At 42.8% G+C, this 17,613-nt stretch overlaps 1 protein-coding gene across 4 annotated transcripts in view; it reads left to right on the top strand.

Moving 5' to 3' along the window:
- stam (signal transducing adaptor molecule (SH3 domain and ITAM motif) 1) overlaps window positions 1–17,613 on the top strand; it is a 42,705-nt gene that overhangs the window by 2,820 nt on the left and 22,272 nt on the right. For 2 of the 4 annotated variants that reach the window (XM_031809894.1, XM_031809895.1), the window contains 6 exons: window positions 5,804–5,879; window positions 6,582–6,698; window positions 12,654–12,800; window positions 12,945–13,035; window positions 13,317–13,515; window positions 15,838–15,932. In XM_031809894.1, coding sequence (XP_031665754.1) covers window positions 5,804–5,879; window positions 6,582–6,698; window positions 12,654–12,800; window positions 12,945–13,035; window positions 13,317–13,515; window positions 15,838–15,932 — 725 coding nt within the window. The remainder of the gene's footprint in view (window positions 1–5,803; window positions 5,880–6,581; window positions 6,699–12,653; window positions 12,801–12,944; window positions 13,036–13,316; window positions 13,516–15,837; window positions 15,933–17,613) is intronic. The other 2 variants (XM_020475799.2, XM_020475798.2) reach the window with 2 other exon arrangements.

Genomic DNA, 17,613 nt, shown 5'->3' with positions numbered 1-17,613 from the left:
AATAAGATAGGGCAGTCTCCTAGCGGGCCAGTAATAAGATAGGGCAGTCTCCTAGCGGGCCAGTAATAAGATAGGGCAGTCTCCTAGCGGGCCAGTAATAAGATAGGGCAGTCTCCTAGCGGGCCAGTAATAAGATAGGGCAGTCTCCTAGCGGGCCAGTAATAAGATAGGGCAGTCTCCTAGCGGGCCAGTAATAAGATAGGGCAGTCTCCTAGCGGGCCAGTAATAAGATAGGGCAGTCTCCTAGCGGGCCAGTAATAAGATAGGGCAGTCTCCTAGCGGGCCAGTAATAAGATAGGGCAGTCTCCTAGCGGGCCAGTAATAAGATAGGGCAGTCTCCTAGCGGGCCAGTAATAAGATAGGGCAGTCTCCTAGCGGGCCAGTAATAAGATAGGGCAGTCTCCTAGCGGGCCAGTAATAAGATAGGGCAGTCTCCTAGCGGGCCAGTAATAAGATAGGGCAGTCTCCTAGCGGGCCAGTAATAAGATAGGGCAGTCTCCTAGCGGGCCAGTAATAAGATAGGGCAGTCTCCTAGCGGGCCAGTAATAAGATAGGGCAGTCTCCTAGCGGGCCAGTAATAAGATAGGGCAGTCTCCTAGCGGGCCAGTAATAAGATAGGGCAGTCTCCTAGCGGGCCAGTAATAAGATAGGGCAGTCTCCTAGCGGGCCAGTAATAAGATAGGGCAGTCTCCTAGCGGGCCAGTAATAAGATAGGGCAGTCTCCTAGCGGGCCAGTAATAAGATAGGGCAGTCTCCTAGCGGGCCAGTAATAAGATAGGGCAGTCTCCTAGCGGGCCAGTAATAAGATAGGGCAGTCTCCTAGCGGGCCAGTAATAAGATAGGGCAGTCTCCTAGCGGGCCAGTAATAAGATAGGGCAGTCTCCTAGCGGGCCAGTAATAAGATAGGGCAGTCTCCTAGCGGGCCAGTAATAAGATAGGGCAGTCTCCTAGCGGGCCAGTAATAAGATAGGGCAGTCTCCTAGCGGGCCAGTAATAAGATAGGGCAGTCTCCTAGCGGGCCAGTAATAAGATAGGGCAGTCTCCTAGCGGGCCACATGAAGGTGTGATGTTTGTAATAAAAATGTGTTGATGAATATTAATGTGTTGTTGATGTTAGTTTGGACACACCTACTCTTTCAAAGGGTTTTCTTTATTTGTACTATTTTCTACATTGTAGAATAACTGAAGACAACAGCAAATATGAAATGACACGTATTCATGTAGTAACCAAAAAAGTGTTAAACAAATCAAAATATATTTGAGTTTCTTCAAAGTTGCCACCGTTTGCCTTGATGACAGCTTTGCACTCTCTTGGGATTCTCTCAACCAGCTTCACCTGGATTGCTTTTCCAACAGTCTTGAAGGAGTTCCCACATGCTGAGCACTTGTTGGCTGCTTTTCCTTCACTCATCCAACTCATCCCAAACCATCTATATTAGGTTGAGGCTGGGTCATTGTGGAGGCCAGGTCATCTGATGCAGCACTCCATCACACTTCTTGGTCAAATAGCCCGTACGCAGCCTGGAGGTGTGTTTTGGGTAATTGTCCTGTTGAAAACAAATGATAGTCCCACTAAGCGCAAACCAGATGGGATGGCATCGCTGCAGAATGCTGTGGTAGTCATGCTGGTTAAGTGTGCCTTGAATTCTAAATAAATCACAGACCGTGTCACCAGCATAGCACCATCACACCTCCAAGCTTCACGATGGGAACTACACATGCAGAGATCATCTGTTTACCTACTCTGAGTCTCACAAAGACAGGGCTGTTGGAACCAAAAATCTCCAATTTGGGCTCCTCAGACCAAAGGACAGATTTCCACCGGTCTAATGTCCATTACTTGTGTTTCTTGGCCTAAGCAAGTCTCTTCTTATTGGTGTCCTTTAGTAGTGGTTTCTTTACAGCAATTCGACCATGAATGATGCGGGTGGTGGGTAGCCTAGTGGTTAGAGCGTTGGACTAATAACCGAAAGGTTGCAAAATCGAATCCCCAAGCTGACAATGTAAAAATCTTTATTTCTGCCCCTGAACAAGGCAGTTAACCCACTGTTCCTAGTCTGTCATTGTAAATAAGAATTTGTTCTTAACTGACTTGCCTAGTTATTTAAAAAAACAGTTGATGTTGAGATGTCTGTTACTTGCACTAATTATTTGGGCTGCAATCTGAGGTGCAGTTAACGCTAATGAACTTATCCTCTGCAGCAGAGGTAACTCTGGGTCTTCCTTTCCTGTGGCGGTCCTCATGAGAGCCAGTTTCATCATAGTGCTTGATGATTTGTGCGACTGCACTTAAAGAAAGTTTCAAAGTTCTTGAAATTTTTCCAGATTGACTGACCTTCATGTCTTAAAGTGATGATTGACTTTTGCTTCTCTTTGCTTATTTTAGCTGTTATACACTCTTCTACAACCCTATGTTGTCACAACACACCTGATTGGATCAGAAGCATTAAGATGGATAGAAATTCCACCAATGAACTTTTAACAAAACACACCTGTTAATTGAAATGCATTCTAGGTGACTACCTCGTGAAGCGAGTTGAGAGAATGCCAAGAGTGTGCGACGCTGTCAAGGTAAAGGGTAGCTACTTTGAGGAATCTAACATATAGAATATATTTTGATTTGTTTAACCTTTCTAGTGCCCTCGACAACATTCCACTGAAAAGGCAGCACGCGAAATTCAAAAATATTTTTTTAGAAATATGTAACTTTCACACATTAACAAGTCCAATACAGCAAATAAAAAAACATCTTGTTAATCTACCCATTGTGTCCGATTTCAACAATGCTTTACAGCTAAAACACAACATGATTATGTTAGATCAGAATCAAGTCACAAAAACACACACAGCCATTTCCCAGCCAAAGATAGGAGTCACAAAAAGCAGAAATGGAGAGAAAATGAATCACTAACCTTTGATCTCCATCAGATGACACTCATAGGACATCATGTTACACAATACATGTATGTTTTGTTCGATAATGTGCATATTTCTATCCAAAAATCTGTTTACATTGGCGTGTTACGTGCAGTAATGTTTTGATTCCAAAAGATCCAATGATTTTGCAGAAATACTAATAATAAACATTGATAAAAGATACTAGTGTTATTCACAGAATTAAAGAGATTTCTCCTTTATGCAACCGCTGTGTCAGATTATTTTTTTTAATTACGAAAAAAGCATAATCTGAGAACCTCGCTCAGAACCCAAAACATCCAGAGGAATAGCCGCCGTTTTGTAATCAACAAAGTTAGAAACAACACCATAAAAATTCACTTGATGATCTTCATCAGAAGGTACTCCCAGGAATCACAGTTCGACAATAAATGACTGATTTGTTCAATAAAGTTCCATCATTTATGTCCAAATAGCCAGTTGTTGTTAGCATGTTCAGCCCAGTAAACCATCTTCATGAGGCACGAGCATTTCATCCAGACAAAAACTCAGTTCCCTTACAGTCCTTTAGAAACATGTCAAACGATGTATGGAATCAATATTGTTTTTAGCATGAAACATCAATGTTCCAACCGGAGAATTCCTTTCTCTTCAGAAAGGCACTGGAACGAAAGGTAACTCTGTCGGGAGCGCGCGTCATGAGACCAAGGCTCTCTGCCAGACCACTGACTCAGAGGTTTCATGAGCCCCTCCTTTATAGTAGAATCCTCCTTCAAGTTTCAAAAGACGGTTGACATCTAGTGGAAGCCCAAGGAAGTGCAACCTCATCCATATCTCAATGGGTAGGCCAAGCTTTGGAAAACTACAATACTACTAATACTATACATATATTAGCATCTGGGACAGAGTAGGAGGCAGTTCACTCTGGGCATGCTATTCATCCAAAAGTGAAAATGCTGCCCCCTATCCCAAAAAGGTTAACACTTTTTTTTGGTTACTACGTGATTCTATGTGTTATTTGTTAAGTGTTGCAGTCATTTCAGTCGCTGTAGTAGCTGACGTGTATTGTGTTGAATCATCCGCAGACATAGACACACTTTACTCAAAGCCAGTGGCATGTCATTAGTAAAGATTGAAAAAACAACATGTAAGGGGCCTACGAGACAGCTTCCCTGTGAAATTCCTGATTATGTTGGGGAGGCTTCCATTAAAGAACACACTCTGTGTTCTGTTAGACGGGTAACTCTTTATCCACAATATAGTAGGGGGTGTAAAGCCATAACACATATTTTTCCAGCAGCAGACACTGATCAATCTTGACAAAAGCCACACTGAAGTCTTAACAAAACAGCCCCCACAATCTTTTTATCATCAATTTCTCTCAGCCAATAATCAGTCATTTGTGTAAGTGCTGTTTTCGTTGAATATCATTCCCTATAAGTGTGCTGAAAGTCTTAGTTTGTTTACTGTAAAATAGCATTGTATCTGGTCAAACAATTTTTTCCTAAAGTTTACAATGTGTTGGTAACAGCCTGATTGGTCGGCTATTTTATCCAGCAATGGGGGCTTTACTATTCTTGGGTAGCTGAACGACTTGGTTCCCTCCAGGCCTGGGCGCGCACACTTTCTAGTAGGCTTAAATGGAAAATATGGCAAATAGGAGTGACAATATCGTCCCCTATCATCCTATCACCTAAGCTGTCAGACCCCGGTGGTTTGTCATTGTTTATCAACAATCTTTTTTTCACCTCTTCCACACTGACTTTATGGAATTCAAAAGTATAATTCTAGTCTTTCATAATTTTCATAATTCATAATAATCATTCACATTTATCTTTGTTTCATAGTGTAGTTTTATTTTATTCAGTTTAGTCACATGATTTCTCAATTTGCATAAAGTTTGTCAATCCATTGTGCAGCCAGACTTATTTTCCATTCCTTTTGCCTCATCCCTCCCAACTATATAATTTTCAATTCCTCATCAGTCCACAGGAATTTTACAGTTTTTAGTCATTTTATTAATGGATGTGTGCTTATTACTAACTGGAATGAGCAATTTCATAAATGTGTTTAGTTAAGCCAGTCAATATTTAAATCACCCAGAGAATATACCTTTCTGTTGATATCACATACATTATCAAGAATTTCACACTTGTCATCCAGATACTGACTGTTAGCACTTGGTGGTCTATAGCAGCTTCCCACCAGAATGGGCTTTAGGTGAGGCAGCTGAACCTGTAGCCATATTACTCCAACAGTATTTAACATGAGATCCTCTCTAATCTTTACAGGAATGTTGTTCTGAATATAAACATCAACACCTCCACTATTGGCATTTCTGTATTTTCTGTAAATGTTATAACCTTGTATTGCTACCACTGTATCATCAAAGGTATTATCGAAGTGAGTTTCAGAGCTACTCAGAATATGAATGTAATCTGTTACTAGCAAATTATTGATTTCATGAACCTTGTTTCTTAAGCTACATATGTTAACGTGGGCTATTTTGAGCATTTTTATTCCGGGATGCTTACTGTTTTCATTGCTTTACTGTGAAGCTTAGCAGCAGTAGATGTACTCATGTTATTTATGTTAGTGCAGGGTGAGAACCTAGCATCACAATGGTAGGGATTAACTGTGCTGGGCATGAGTCATTAAGTCATTGTTTCAACGTTGCCTTATAATGCTGTGAATGGATCCATGAACTCAAATGATTTGGGTGGATTCAATCCTCATAAAACATGTTTTGTTTCCAGAATATCAACAATTGTCAAAAAAGATTACACCCATTAAGCTGCAAAAATCACTTAGCCAGTTCTGAAGAGAGAGAATCCCGCTAAAGCATTGTTGATGAGGATGTGTGTGTTGTTGGTGATCATAATGAAGGTTGATGTGTGTTCTATTCAAGGCCTAAAGAATGTCTTCGGTCGATTATGAGACGAGTCAACCACAAGGATCCACATGTTGCCATGCAGGCTTTGACGGTAAACACAGACAACACAGCTATGTATTACAACAGGTGCTTGGAGGAAAAACTGTCTGCTGTATAAATATATTTCATAAAGCGGTCTTAAGCTGTCATAAAGCCCTGTCTTATGCTGTAAATGCACTACATGACCAACAGTATGTGGACACCATCTTGTCGAACATCTCATTCCAAAATCATGAGCGTTAATATTGACTTGGTCCCCCATTTGCTGCTATAACAGCCTCCATTCTTCAGGATTTCCACTAGATGTTGGAACATTGCTGCGGTGACTTGCTTCCATTCAGCTACAAGAGCCTTAGTGAGGTCGTGCACCGATATTGGATATTGCTCCTAGACGTTTCCACATCACAATAACAGCACTTATAGTTGGCCAAGGACAGCTCTAACAGGGCAGAAATTTGATGAACTGATTTGTTGGAAAGGTGGTATTCTATTACGGTGCCACGTTGAAAGTCATTGCCAATGTTTGTCTATGGAGATTGAATGGCAGTGTGCTCGATTTGAAACACCTGTCATTAACAGGTGTGGCTGAAATAGCCAGATCTACTCATTCAAGGGGTGTCCACATAGTTTTGTCGATATAGTGTGTATTTCATAAAGCTGTCTTATGCTATAAATATATTTCATAAAGCTTTTTTAAGCTGTCATAAAGCTCTATCTTTACATTATTGAAGTAAACGTGTTTTTCCCTTCCCAGCTACTTGGTGCCTGTGTTTCAAACTGTGGGAAGATATTTCATCTAGAAGTGTGCTCCAGAGAGTTTGCCAGTGAGGTCAGCAACGTTCTAAACAAGGTCTGGATATTCGCTGTCATTGTATGTAATGTTACAGAAATATCTACTTTGAAAATTGTTTATATGAAACGTGTTGTATAAAGTTTGAAGGGCCATACTAATCTAAGTGTGTGTGTGTTACAGGCCCATTTTCAGCTGGCTACTTTTTCCATTTTAGTTTTATTTATTCATATTATAAGCTCAACAATGCACACATGGCTAAAGGCTACGCGCAAAGTTTCCAAAATGCCATTAGCCGGAAAACACAATTCTCCAAAGCGCACCACAAGCGGTAACATGCGATGTAGATGCAAATATTCGTGAGCGGTTTCGTGCAATATAGATGCAAATATATGTTAGAAATTAAGAGGGGAGATCTAAAGATGCATTGGTTACTAATCATTTTTAATTTCACCTTTATTTAACCAGGTAGGCCAGTTGAGAACAAGTTCTCATTTACAACTGCAACCTGGCCAAGATAAAGCATAGCATTGCAACAAAAACAACAGTTACACATGGAGTAAACAAACATACAGTCAATAACACAATAGAAAAATCTATATACAGTGTGTGCAAATGAGGTAGGATAAGCGAGGTAAGGCAATAAATAGGCCCTATAGGCGAAAATAATTACTATTTAGCATTAATATGGGGATTATTAATATGGGGATGAGGTAGTCATGTGTGCTATTTACAGATTGGCTGTGTACAGTGATCGGTAAGCTGCTCAGACAGCTGATGCTTAAAGTTAGTGAGGGAGATATGAGTCTCCAGCTTCAGTGATAAAAAAAAAAAGGACGCAGTGGTACGTAGTAGTTTGTTGAGTACAGTGTTGGAGGCTATTTTGAAAATTACATCGCTGAAGTCCAGGATCGGTAGGAGAGTCAGATTTACGAAGGTATGTTTAGCAGCATGAGTGAAGGAGGCTTTGTTGCGAAATAGGAAGCCGATTTCTAGATTTAATTTTGGATTGGAGATGCTTAATTTGAGTCTGGAAGGAGAGTTTACAGTCAAACAAGACACCTAGGTATTTGTAGTTGTCCACATATTCTAAGTCAGAACCGTCAGAGTGATGATGGTAGACGGACGGTGAGTGAGGACAGCGATTGGTAGAAGTGCGTGCATTTAGTTTTACTAGCATTTAAGAGCAGTTGGAGGCCACGGAAGGAGTGTTGTATGGCATTGAAGCTCTTCTGGAGGTTTGTTAACCGTTTCCAAAGAACGGCCAGAAGTATACAGCATGGTGTCGTTTGCGTGGAGGTGGATCAGAGAATCACCAGCAGCAAGAGCGACATCACTGATACATATAGAGAAACGAGTCGCCCCAAGAATTGAACCTTGTGGTACCCCCGTAGAAACTGCCAGAGGTCCGGACAACAGGCCCTCCGATTTGACACACTGAACTATCTGAGAAGTAGTTGGTGAACCAGGCGAGGCAGTCATTTGAGAAACTAAGGCTATTGAGTCTGCCGGTAAGATTGTGGTGATTGACCGAGTCGAAAGCCTTGGTCAGGTCAATGAAGACGGCTGCACCTTACTGTCTTTTATCGGTCGTGGTTATGATATCGTTTAGGAACTTGAGCGTGACTGAGGTGCACCCATGACCAGCTCGGAAACCAGATTGCATAACGGAGAAGGTACAGCAGGATTCGAAATGGTTGGTGATCTTTGTTAACTTGGCTTTTGAAGACTTTAGAAAGGCAGGGCAGGATAGATATAGGTCTGTAACAGTTTGGGTCTAGAGTGTCCCCCCCCTTTGAAGAGGGGTATAACCGCGGCAGCTTTCCAATCTTTAGGGAACTCAGATGATACGAAAGAGTTTGAATAGGCTAGTAATAGGCATTGTAACAATGGCGGCGGATAATTTTAGAGAGGGTCCAGATTGTCAATCCCAGCTGATTTGTAGGGTCCAGATTTTGCAGCTCTTTCAGAACATCAGCGATTTGGGTGAAGGAGTAGCGGGGGGACGAGGGGGCTGAGATGTTGGCCAGGGTAGGGGTAGCCAGGGGGAAAGCATGGCCAGCTGTAGAAAAATGCTTATTGAAATGTTCGATTATCGTAGATTTATCGGTGGTGACAGTGTTCCCTAACCTCAGTGCAGTGGGCAGCTGCGAGGAGGTGCTCTTATTCTCCATGGACTTTACAGTGTCCGGAAACATTTGGAAATTTGTGTTACAGGATGCAAATTTCTGTTAGGGAAGCGAAGGCTAGTTTTTTCAAACTGAGGGTAGGTTGGTCAGGATGATATCTGAGGGTTCCCGTGTTTACCGATTTTAGGGTTGTACCTGGTAGGTTCCTTGATAATTTGTGTGAGATTGAGGGCATCTAGTTTAGATTGTAGGACGGCCGGGGTGTTAAGCATATTCCAGTTTTTCAACTAGCATGGGTTGCTAATATGTCAAGGGTTATCATCAACTAGCATGGGTTGCTAATATGACTAGGATTATACCTTTGGCTGCTGGACAATTAAAACGTTGATTTGAAAACCTATAGAACGTTATGAAAATGCTGGTTTCAATGGCATATGAAGTCTTTCTGAAATAATAATAGATTATTGGTTTCAATGGCATATGAACTCTTTATAGAATTCCACCCACATTTCTATGGTCGTATTTTGGCTACTTTGAAACAGGGCAAGAAATGCTTCATAAAATGACATAAAACGTCCAGGTTTCAAACAATTAAGTAAATGGTTAAATAGTTTCAAAATGCTGACCGCCTCCTCTCAGATTCCAGGTGGGTGAAGTGAGTTGCACAACAGCCACTGACCTTCACTCCGGTCTTGGTTAACATTTGGTCTGAACAAAAACCGCGCCTTGAGAATGTCGACAGAATCAAGCCTTTACGTTGTTAATTATCCTTCATATTTGTCAAACATAATTCTGCCAATAACAGCTAGGTTTCGCCTCCCCACGCAGAACACTCCCAGACAGTCCTGCAAAGAAGCAACTTATTTTTTGTATTTTTTTTTGCATTTTTAATTGAAAACAACCACAGGAAGGTACTTAATTGTTACCCAGAAATAATTTGATATTGAGATAAAAACTGCTGCGTTCGACCTTTACTTCATTGTTCTGTTTGAATAAAATACACTGCCTTTCAAAAGTTTGGGGTCATTTAGAAATGTCCCTGTTTTCCATGAAAACACATGAAATGAAATTAGTTGCAAAATGATTAGGAAATATCGTCAAGACGTTGACAAGGTTATAAATAATGATTTTTTATTGAAATAACTTAGCTTTCATCAAAGAATCCTCCATTTGCAGCAATTACAGCATTGCAGACCTTTTGGCATTCTAGTTGTCAATTTGTTGAGGTAATCTGAAGAGATTTCCCTTCCTGAAGCACGTCCCACAAGTTGGATTGACTTGATGGGAACACAACAGCTCAGCCGGGTTGAGATCTGGTGACTGTGCTGGCCACTCCATTATAGACAGAATACCAGCTGACTGCTTCTTCCCTAAATAGTTATTGCGTAGTTTGGAGCTGTGCTTTGGGTCAATGCCCTGTTGTAGGAGGAAATTGGCTCCATTTAAGCGTCGTCCACAGAGTATGGCATGGCGTTGCAAAATGGAGTGATGGCTTTCCTTTTTCAAGATCACTTTTACCCTGTACAAATCTCCCACTTTACCACCACCAAAGCACCCCCGACCATCACATTGCCTCCACCAAGCAGGGTAGCCTAGTGGTTAGAGCATTGGACTAGTAACTGAAAGGTTGCAAGTTCAAATCCCCGAGCTGACAAGGTGCAAATCTGTCGTTCTGCCCCTGAACAGGCAGTTAACCCACTGTTCCTAGGCCGCCATTGAAAATAAGAATTTGTTCTTAACTGACTTGCCTAGTTAAATAAAGGTACAAAAATATTTTTAAAAAGCACTCCAACATATTTAAAAACATTTCTGCGTCTCACGAATGTTGTTTTTTGTGATCTGAACACCTCAAACTTAGATTTCTGTCCATAACACTTTTTGTCCAATATTCAATATTCTTTTGCCCATCTTATTCCAAATGCATGCTTTTCAACCGTTCGCTGCCTGCACCCGCACGCCTGACTAGCATCACCACCCTGGATGGTTCCGACCTAGAATACATCTATAAGTACCTAGGTGTCTGGCTAGACTGTAAACTCTCCTTCCAGACTCATATCAAACATCTCCAACTAAAATCAAATCTAAAGTCGGCTTTCTATTCCGCAACAAAGCCTCCTTCACTCACGCCGCCAAACTTACCCTAGTAAAACTGACTATCCTACCGATCCTCGACTTCGGCGATGTCATCTACAAAATAGCTACCAATACTCTACTCAGCAAACTGGATGCGGTTTATCACAGTGCCATCTGTTTTGTTACTAAAGCACCTTATACCACCCACCACTGCGACCTGTATGCTCTAGTCGGCTGGCCCTCGCTACATATTCGTCGCCAGACCCACTTGCTCCAGGTCATCTACAAGTCCATGCTAGGTAAAGTTCTGCCTTATCTCAGTTCACTGGTCACGATGGCAACACCCACCCGTAGCACGCGCTCCAGCAGGTGTATCTCAATGATCATCCCTAAAGCCAACACCTCATTTGGCCGCCTTTAAACTGGAACGAATTGCAAAAATCGCTGAAGTTGGAGACTTATCTCCCTCTCCAACTTCAAACATCTGCTATCTGAGCAGCTAACCGATCGCTGCAGCTGTACATAGTCTATCGGTAAATAGCCCACCCAATTTTACCTACCTCATCCCCATACGGTTTATATTTATTTACTTTTCTGCTTTTTTGCACACCAATATCTCTACCTGTACATGACCATCTGATCATCAATCACTCCAGTGTTAATCTGCAAAATTGTAATTATTCGCCTACCTCCTCATGCCTTTTGCACACAATCTATATAGACTCATTTTTTTCCTACTGTGTTATTGACTTGTTAATTGTTTACGCCATGTGTAACTCTGTCTGTTCACACTGCTATGCTTTATCTTGGCCAGGTCGCAGTTGCAAATGAGAACTTGTTCTCAACTAGCCTACCTGGTTAAATAAAGGTGTTCTCAACTAGCCTACCTGGTTAAATAAAGGTGTTCTCAACTAGCCTACCTGGTTAAATAAAGGCCAGTCAGATATGGCTTTTTCTTCAACTCTGCCTAGAAGGCCAGCGTCCTGGAGTTGCCTCTGCTGTTGACTTTGAGACTGGTGTTTTGTGGGTACTATTTAATGAAGCTGCCAGTTGAGGACTTGTGAGGCGTCTGTTTCTCAAACTAGACACTCTAATGTACTTGTTCTCTTGCTCAGTTGTGCACCGGGGCCTCCCACTCCTCTTTCTATTCTGTTTCTTGGCAATTTCTCGCATGGAATAGCCTTCATTTCTCAGAACAAGAATAGACTGACGAGTTTCAGAATAAAGTCCTTTGTTTCTGGCCATTTTGAGCCTGTAATCGAACCCACAAATGCTGATGCTCCAGATACTCAACTAAAGTATTAACTAGTTAAAGAAGACCAGTTTTATTGCTTCTTTAATCAGGACAACAGTTTTAAGCAATGCTAACATAATTGTAAATGGGTTTTCTAATAATCAGATAGCCCTTTAAAATGATCAACTTGGATTAGCTAACACAATGTGCCATTGGAAAACAGGAGTGGTGGTTGCTGATAATGGGCCTCTGTACGCCTATGTAGATATTCCATAAAAAAATCAGCCGTTTCCAGCTACAATAGTCATTTACAATATTAACAATGTATACACTGGATTTCTGATCAATTTGATGTAATTTTAATGGACCAAAAAATGGCTTTTCTTTAAAAAACAAGGAACTTTCTAAGTGACACAACTTTTGAATGGTAGTGTACATAATTCGAAAAACAAACATTGCGGCAATTCATATCTTGAAGTAAAACAACTGTAAATAAGACTTTAACCCCCTGGTCCCTGGGCGCGTTGCTGGCTACTCTTTCTATTTGGCTGGCTACTTTACATACTTGTGGAAAACGCGTGTATGTATGTGTGTGTCCAGGGCCACCCTAAGGTATGTGAGAAGCTGAAGGCACTGATGGTAGAGTGGGCAGAGGACTTTAGGAATGACCCTCAGCTCAGCCTGATTTCAGCCATGATCAAGAACCTCAGGGAACAGGGGGTCACCTTCCCTGCTGTGGGCTCTCAGGTGGGTGCACTGGGGGGGGGGTGGGTGGGTAAGGCTACTGTGTGATTATAAAACATTAGAGATTAAACACGTTGCTGTTACAAGGCTGCATTCATTCTGGAGCAGAATAGGGCTGCATTCATTCTTGGATATTGGTCTGTTTAGGCTGCGGAGAAAGCTAAAGCAAGTCCTGCTTTAGTGGCAAAGGATCCATCCACCTTAACCAACAAGAAGGAGGAGGAAGACCTGGCTAAAGGTAAAGACACCCACTAGACTGGGTTCTAGATATAAACTAGACCTGGCCGAAGGTAAATAGACTGTCTTCTGGAATAAAGTTTGTAACGACATGATCATTGAATTAGCATATTACTATGTGATTTGCCACAGTTGGCCATTCCTCTAAATGTATATTAGACCAAAATGTAATTGTAAATCTCTGACTATGTCCTCTTGTCTTCTGCCCCCCCCTGTCTTCTCTCCTGTCTTCCATTCTCCTCTCTCTTCTCTCCTGTCTTCCATTCTCCTCTCCTCCCCCAGCCATAGAGTTATCTCTAAAGGAGCAGCGAAGTCAGCCTGGGTCAGGGCTGTCTGGGTCTGGTTTGTACCCCAGCGCCTCTTTCCTCTCTTCCCAGAGGCCTGAGGGCAGGAAGGTCAGGGCCATCTATGACTTTGAGGCTGCAGAGGACAACGAGCTCACCTTCAAGTCTGGAGAGATCATCACTATCCTGGACGACAGGTCAGGTCACCTTGCCATTCCAACCCTAAACCCTATCCCTACCATACCAACCCTATCCCTACCATACCAACCCTAAACCCTATCCCTACCAACCCTATCCCTACCATACCAACCCTATCCCTACCATACCAAACCTATCCCTACCATACCAACCCTATCCATACCAACCCTATCCCTACCATACCACTAACGCCTAAACCCTATGCCACCAAACCTAAACCCTATCCCTACCATACCACTAAACCCTATCCCTGCCATACCAACCCTAAACCCTATCCCTTCCATACCAACCCTATCCCTACCATACCACTAACGCCTAAACCATATCCCTGCCAAACCACTAACCCTGCCATACCAACCCTTAAACCCTATCCCTACCATACCAACCCTAAACCATATCCCTGCCATACCAACCCTAACCCCTATCCCTGCCATACCACTATCCCTGCCATACCACTATCCCTGCCATACCAACCCTTAAACCCTATCCATACCAAACCTAAACCCTATCCCTATCATACCAATCCTAAACCGTATCCATGCCATACCAATCCTAAACCGTATCCATGCCATAGCAACCCTAAACCCTATCCCTGCCATAGCAACCCTATCCCTACCATACCAACCCTTAAACCCTATCCCTACATACCAACTCTAAACCTTATCCCTACCACACCAACCATAAACCCTATCCCTGCCATACCACTAACCCTACCATACCAACCCTAAACCCTATCCATATCATACCACTAACCCTGCTATACCAGCCCTAACCCCTAAACCCTATCCCTACCATACCAACCCTAAACCATATCATGCCATACCAACCCTAAACTATATCCATGCCATACCAACCCTACACCATATCCATATCATACCAACCCTAAACCCTATCCCTGCCATACCAACCCAATTCCTACCATTCCAATAAACCCTATCCCTGCCATACCAAACCTAAACCCTATCCCTACCATACCACTAACCCTGCTATATCACTAAACCCGCCATACCAACCCTCAACCCTATCCTTGCCGTACCCCTAAACCCTATCCCTGCCATACCACTAACCCAACCCTAAACCATATCCCTGCCATACCAACCCTAAACCCTATCCCTTCCACTCCACTAACCCTACCATACCAACTCTAAACCCTATCCCTAACATACCATTATCCCTGCCATACTAGCCCTAAACCCTATCCCTACTATACCAACCCTTTCCCTACCATTCCAACCCTAAACCATATCCCTACCAACCATTCCACTAACCCTGCCATTCCACTAACCCTGCCATTCCACTAACCCTGCCATTCCACTAACCCTGCCATTCCACTAACCCTGCCATTCCACTAACCCTGCCATTCCACTAACCCTGCCATTCCACTAACCCTGCCATTCCACTAACCCTGCCATTCCACTAACCCTGCCATTCCACTAACCCTGCCATTCCACTAACCCTGCCATTCCACTAACCCTGCCATACAAACCTTAAACCCTATCCCTGCCATATCACTAAACCCTATCCCTGCCATACCACTAAACCCTATCCCTGCCATACAAACCCTAAACCCTATCCCTATCATACCACTATTGCTTCCATACCAACCCTATCCCTGCCATACCACTAACCCTGCCATACAAACCCCTAAACACTATCCCTACCATACCAACCCTAAACCGTATCCCTGCCATACCATTAACCCTGCCATACAAACCCTAACCCCTAAACCCTATCCCTGCCATACCAACCCTAAACCCTATCCCTGCCATACCACTAACCCTACCATACAAACCCTAACCCCTAAACCATATCCCTGCCATACCACAGTGTGCTGTCTAGCCCAGGAGTAGTGGGCCCTGTTTAGCCCAGGAGTAGTGGGCCCTGTTTAGCCCAGGAGTAGTGGGCCCTGTTTAGCCCAGGAGTAGTGGGCCCTGTTTAGCCCAGGAGTAGTGGGCCCTGTTTAGCCCAGGAGTAGTGGGCCCTGTTTAGCCCAGGAGTAGTGGGCCCTGTTTAGCCCAGGAGTAGTGGGCCCTGTTTAGCCCAGGAGTAGTGGGCCCTGTTTAGCCCAGGAGTAGTGGGCCCTGTTTAGCCCAGGAGTAGTGGGCCCTGTTTAGCCCAGGAGTAGTGGGCCCTGTTTAGCCCAGGAGTAGTGGGCCCTGTTTAGCCCAGGAGTAGTGGGCCCTGTTTAGCCCAGGAGTAGTGGGCCCTGTTTAGCCCAGGAGTAGTGGGCCCTGTTTAGCCCAGGAGTAGTGGTTCTTCTGGGCTGTGTCTGGGAAACCAGTCCTTACTGTTCACTAACAGGCTGTATTTTGGGGTTTCAGTGACCCCAACTGGTGGAAAGGAGAAACGTATCAGGGAGTTGGACTTTTCCCCTCAAACTTTGTAACGGCTGATCTGACTGCAGAGCCTGAGATGAGTGAGTTCACATGCACCAGGGTTTCTTTTAGGAAAATGTGGCGGCGGTCATTTGACCACCAGCATTTTAATTTACCGGACATTTGACAAATGTACTGGACTCATATTTATTGGGTGCGTAACCAGATTAGGGCATCCACTCACGGTGCTCAGAATGACAGAAATCACATATACATTATGGTCATTAAGCTAAATAAAACAGCCAAATGGAGAATGCAACGAGCCTGGTTTCCTTACCGAATTCCGATGCGCACTTTGAAGATGTTAGTAACATTCCACATGTACTTTTTGTCAGCCAACAAGACCAGTAACGAACAGCAAAATTACAAGCCACCAAGACCAGTAACGAACAGCAAAATCACAAGCCAACAAGACCAGTAACGAACAGCAAAATCACAAGCCAACAAGACCAGTAACGAACAGCAGAATCACTAGCCAACAAGACCAGTAACGATCAGCAGAATCACAAGCCAACAAGACGAGTAACGATCAGCAGATGTTAATCTAACTATCCCCATAGTAGAAAAGTTTGTTGAGAAAGTAATATCCTATTGCAAACAGACTCTGGGAATGTTGTGGGACGGTAGATCCCAAATGCATACAACCAGTAGGCTTAGGCTACAGTAGGCTTAGGCTACAGTAGGCTTAGGCTACAGTAGGCTTAGGCTACAGTAGGCTTAGGCTACATAAAAATAAACAAACGTTTTAAAGCAAGGAGTCTGTTGCAACAGATAATAACATTTAGCTTAATGTTGATAACTATTATTTCTTCACATTATAACTGCAGCAATGTGCACAAGGCAGTAGGCTATGCGCTAATGTTCGTTCCATAATGCAATTGGTGGGAAAACACAGTTGTCAAAAGTGCGCAAGCGGTTTCATGTGACATAGATGAAAATATCTGTTAGAAATGTAGAAAGAAGGGAGATTTAAAGATGCATCAACTAGCATGGGATGATAATATGACTAGGATTATCATCAACTAGCATGGGTTGCTAATATGACTAGGATTATCATCAACTAGCATGGGATGCTAATATGACTATGATTATCATCAACTAGCATGGGATGCTAATATGACTAAGATTATACCTTTGGATGCTGGACAAAAATGTTGATTTGAAAACCTATAGAATGTTATAAAAATGCTGTTTTCAATGGCATATGAAGTCTATAAATAATAGACTACTGGTTTCAAAGGCATGTGGAAGTCTTTATAAAATAATGGACTACTGGTTTCAATGGCAAATGGGAGTATTAAAAAATAAATAAAAATGACCTCCAAGGATATGGTCTGATTTTGGCTAGGCTACTTTGAAGCAAGGTAAGACATGCCTCATATGTGGTAAAAACGTTCAGGTTTCAAACAATTGTGTTTTCAAAATGCATGCTACCTCCAGCTCATTGCAAAGTGGTGTGTGATGCGTTGAAGGCTGCCTTCCGTTGTCTATACATTTGAATGGTGAATGGGAAGCACACTTCAATCACCACCACTTGAGAAATACAAATAGTACCTCAACACGGGATTGCATTTAAAATTGTTGCGCAATGATTTGGCTCGAAACATCCAACGAATTAGCAGTTTGAGATGCTGTAACAGCAGTTCTCGCGCTGTCTGACATATTTTCCACTCAAAGGCTCTATCTGAATGCTGTGCCTGTGTGATGAATAAGATTAATGTT

The sequence above is a fragment of the Oncorhynchus kisutch genome, linkage group LG30 (assembly GCF_002021735.2).
Source record: "Oncorhynchus kisutch isolate 150728-3 linkage group LG30, Okis_V2, whole genome shotgun sequence".
NCBI lineage: Eukaryota > Metazoa > Chordata > Actinopteri > Salmoniformes > Salmonidae > Oncorhynchus > Oncorhynchus kisutch.
This window is presented reverse-complemented; position numbering and strand designations above follow the sequence as displayed.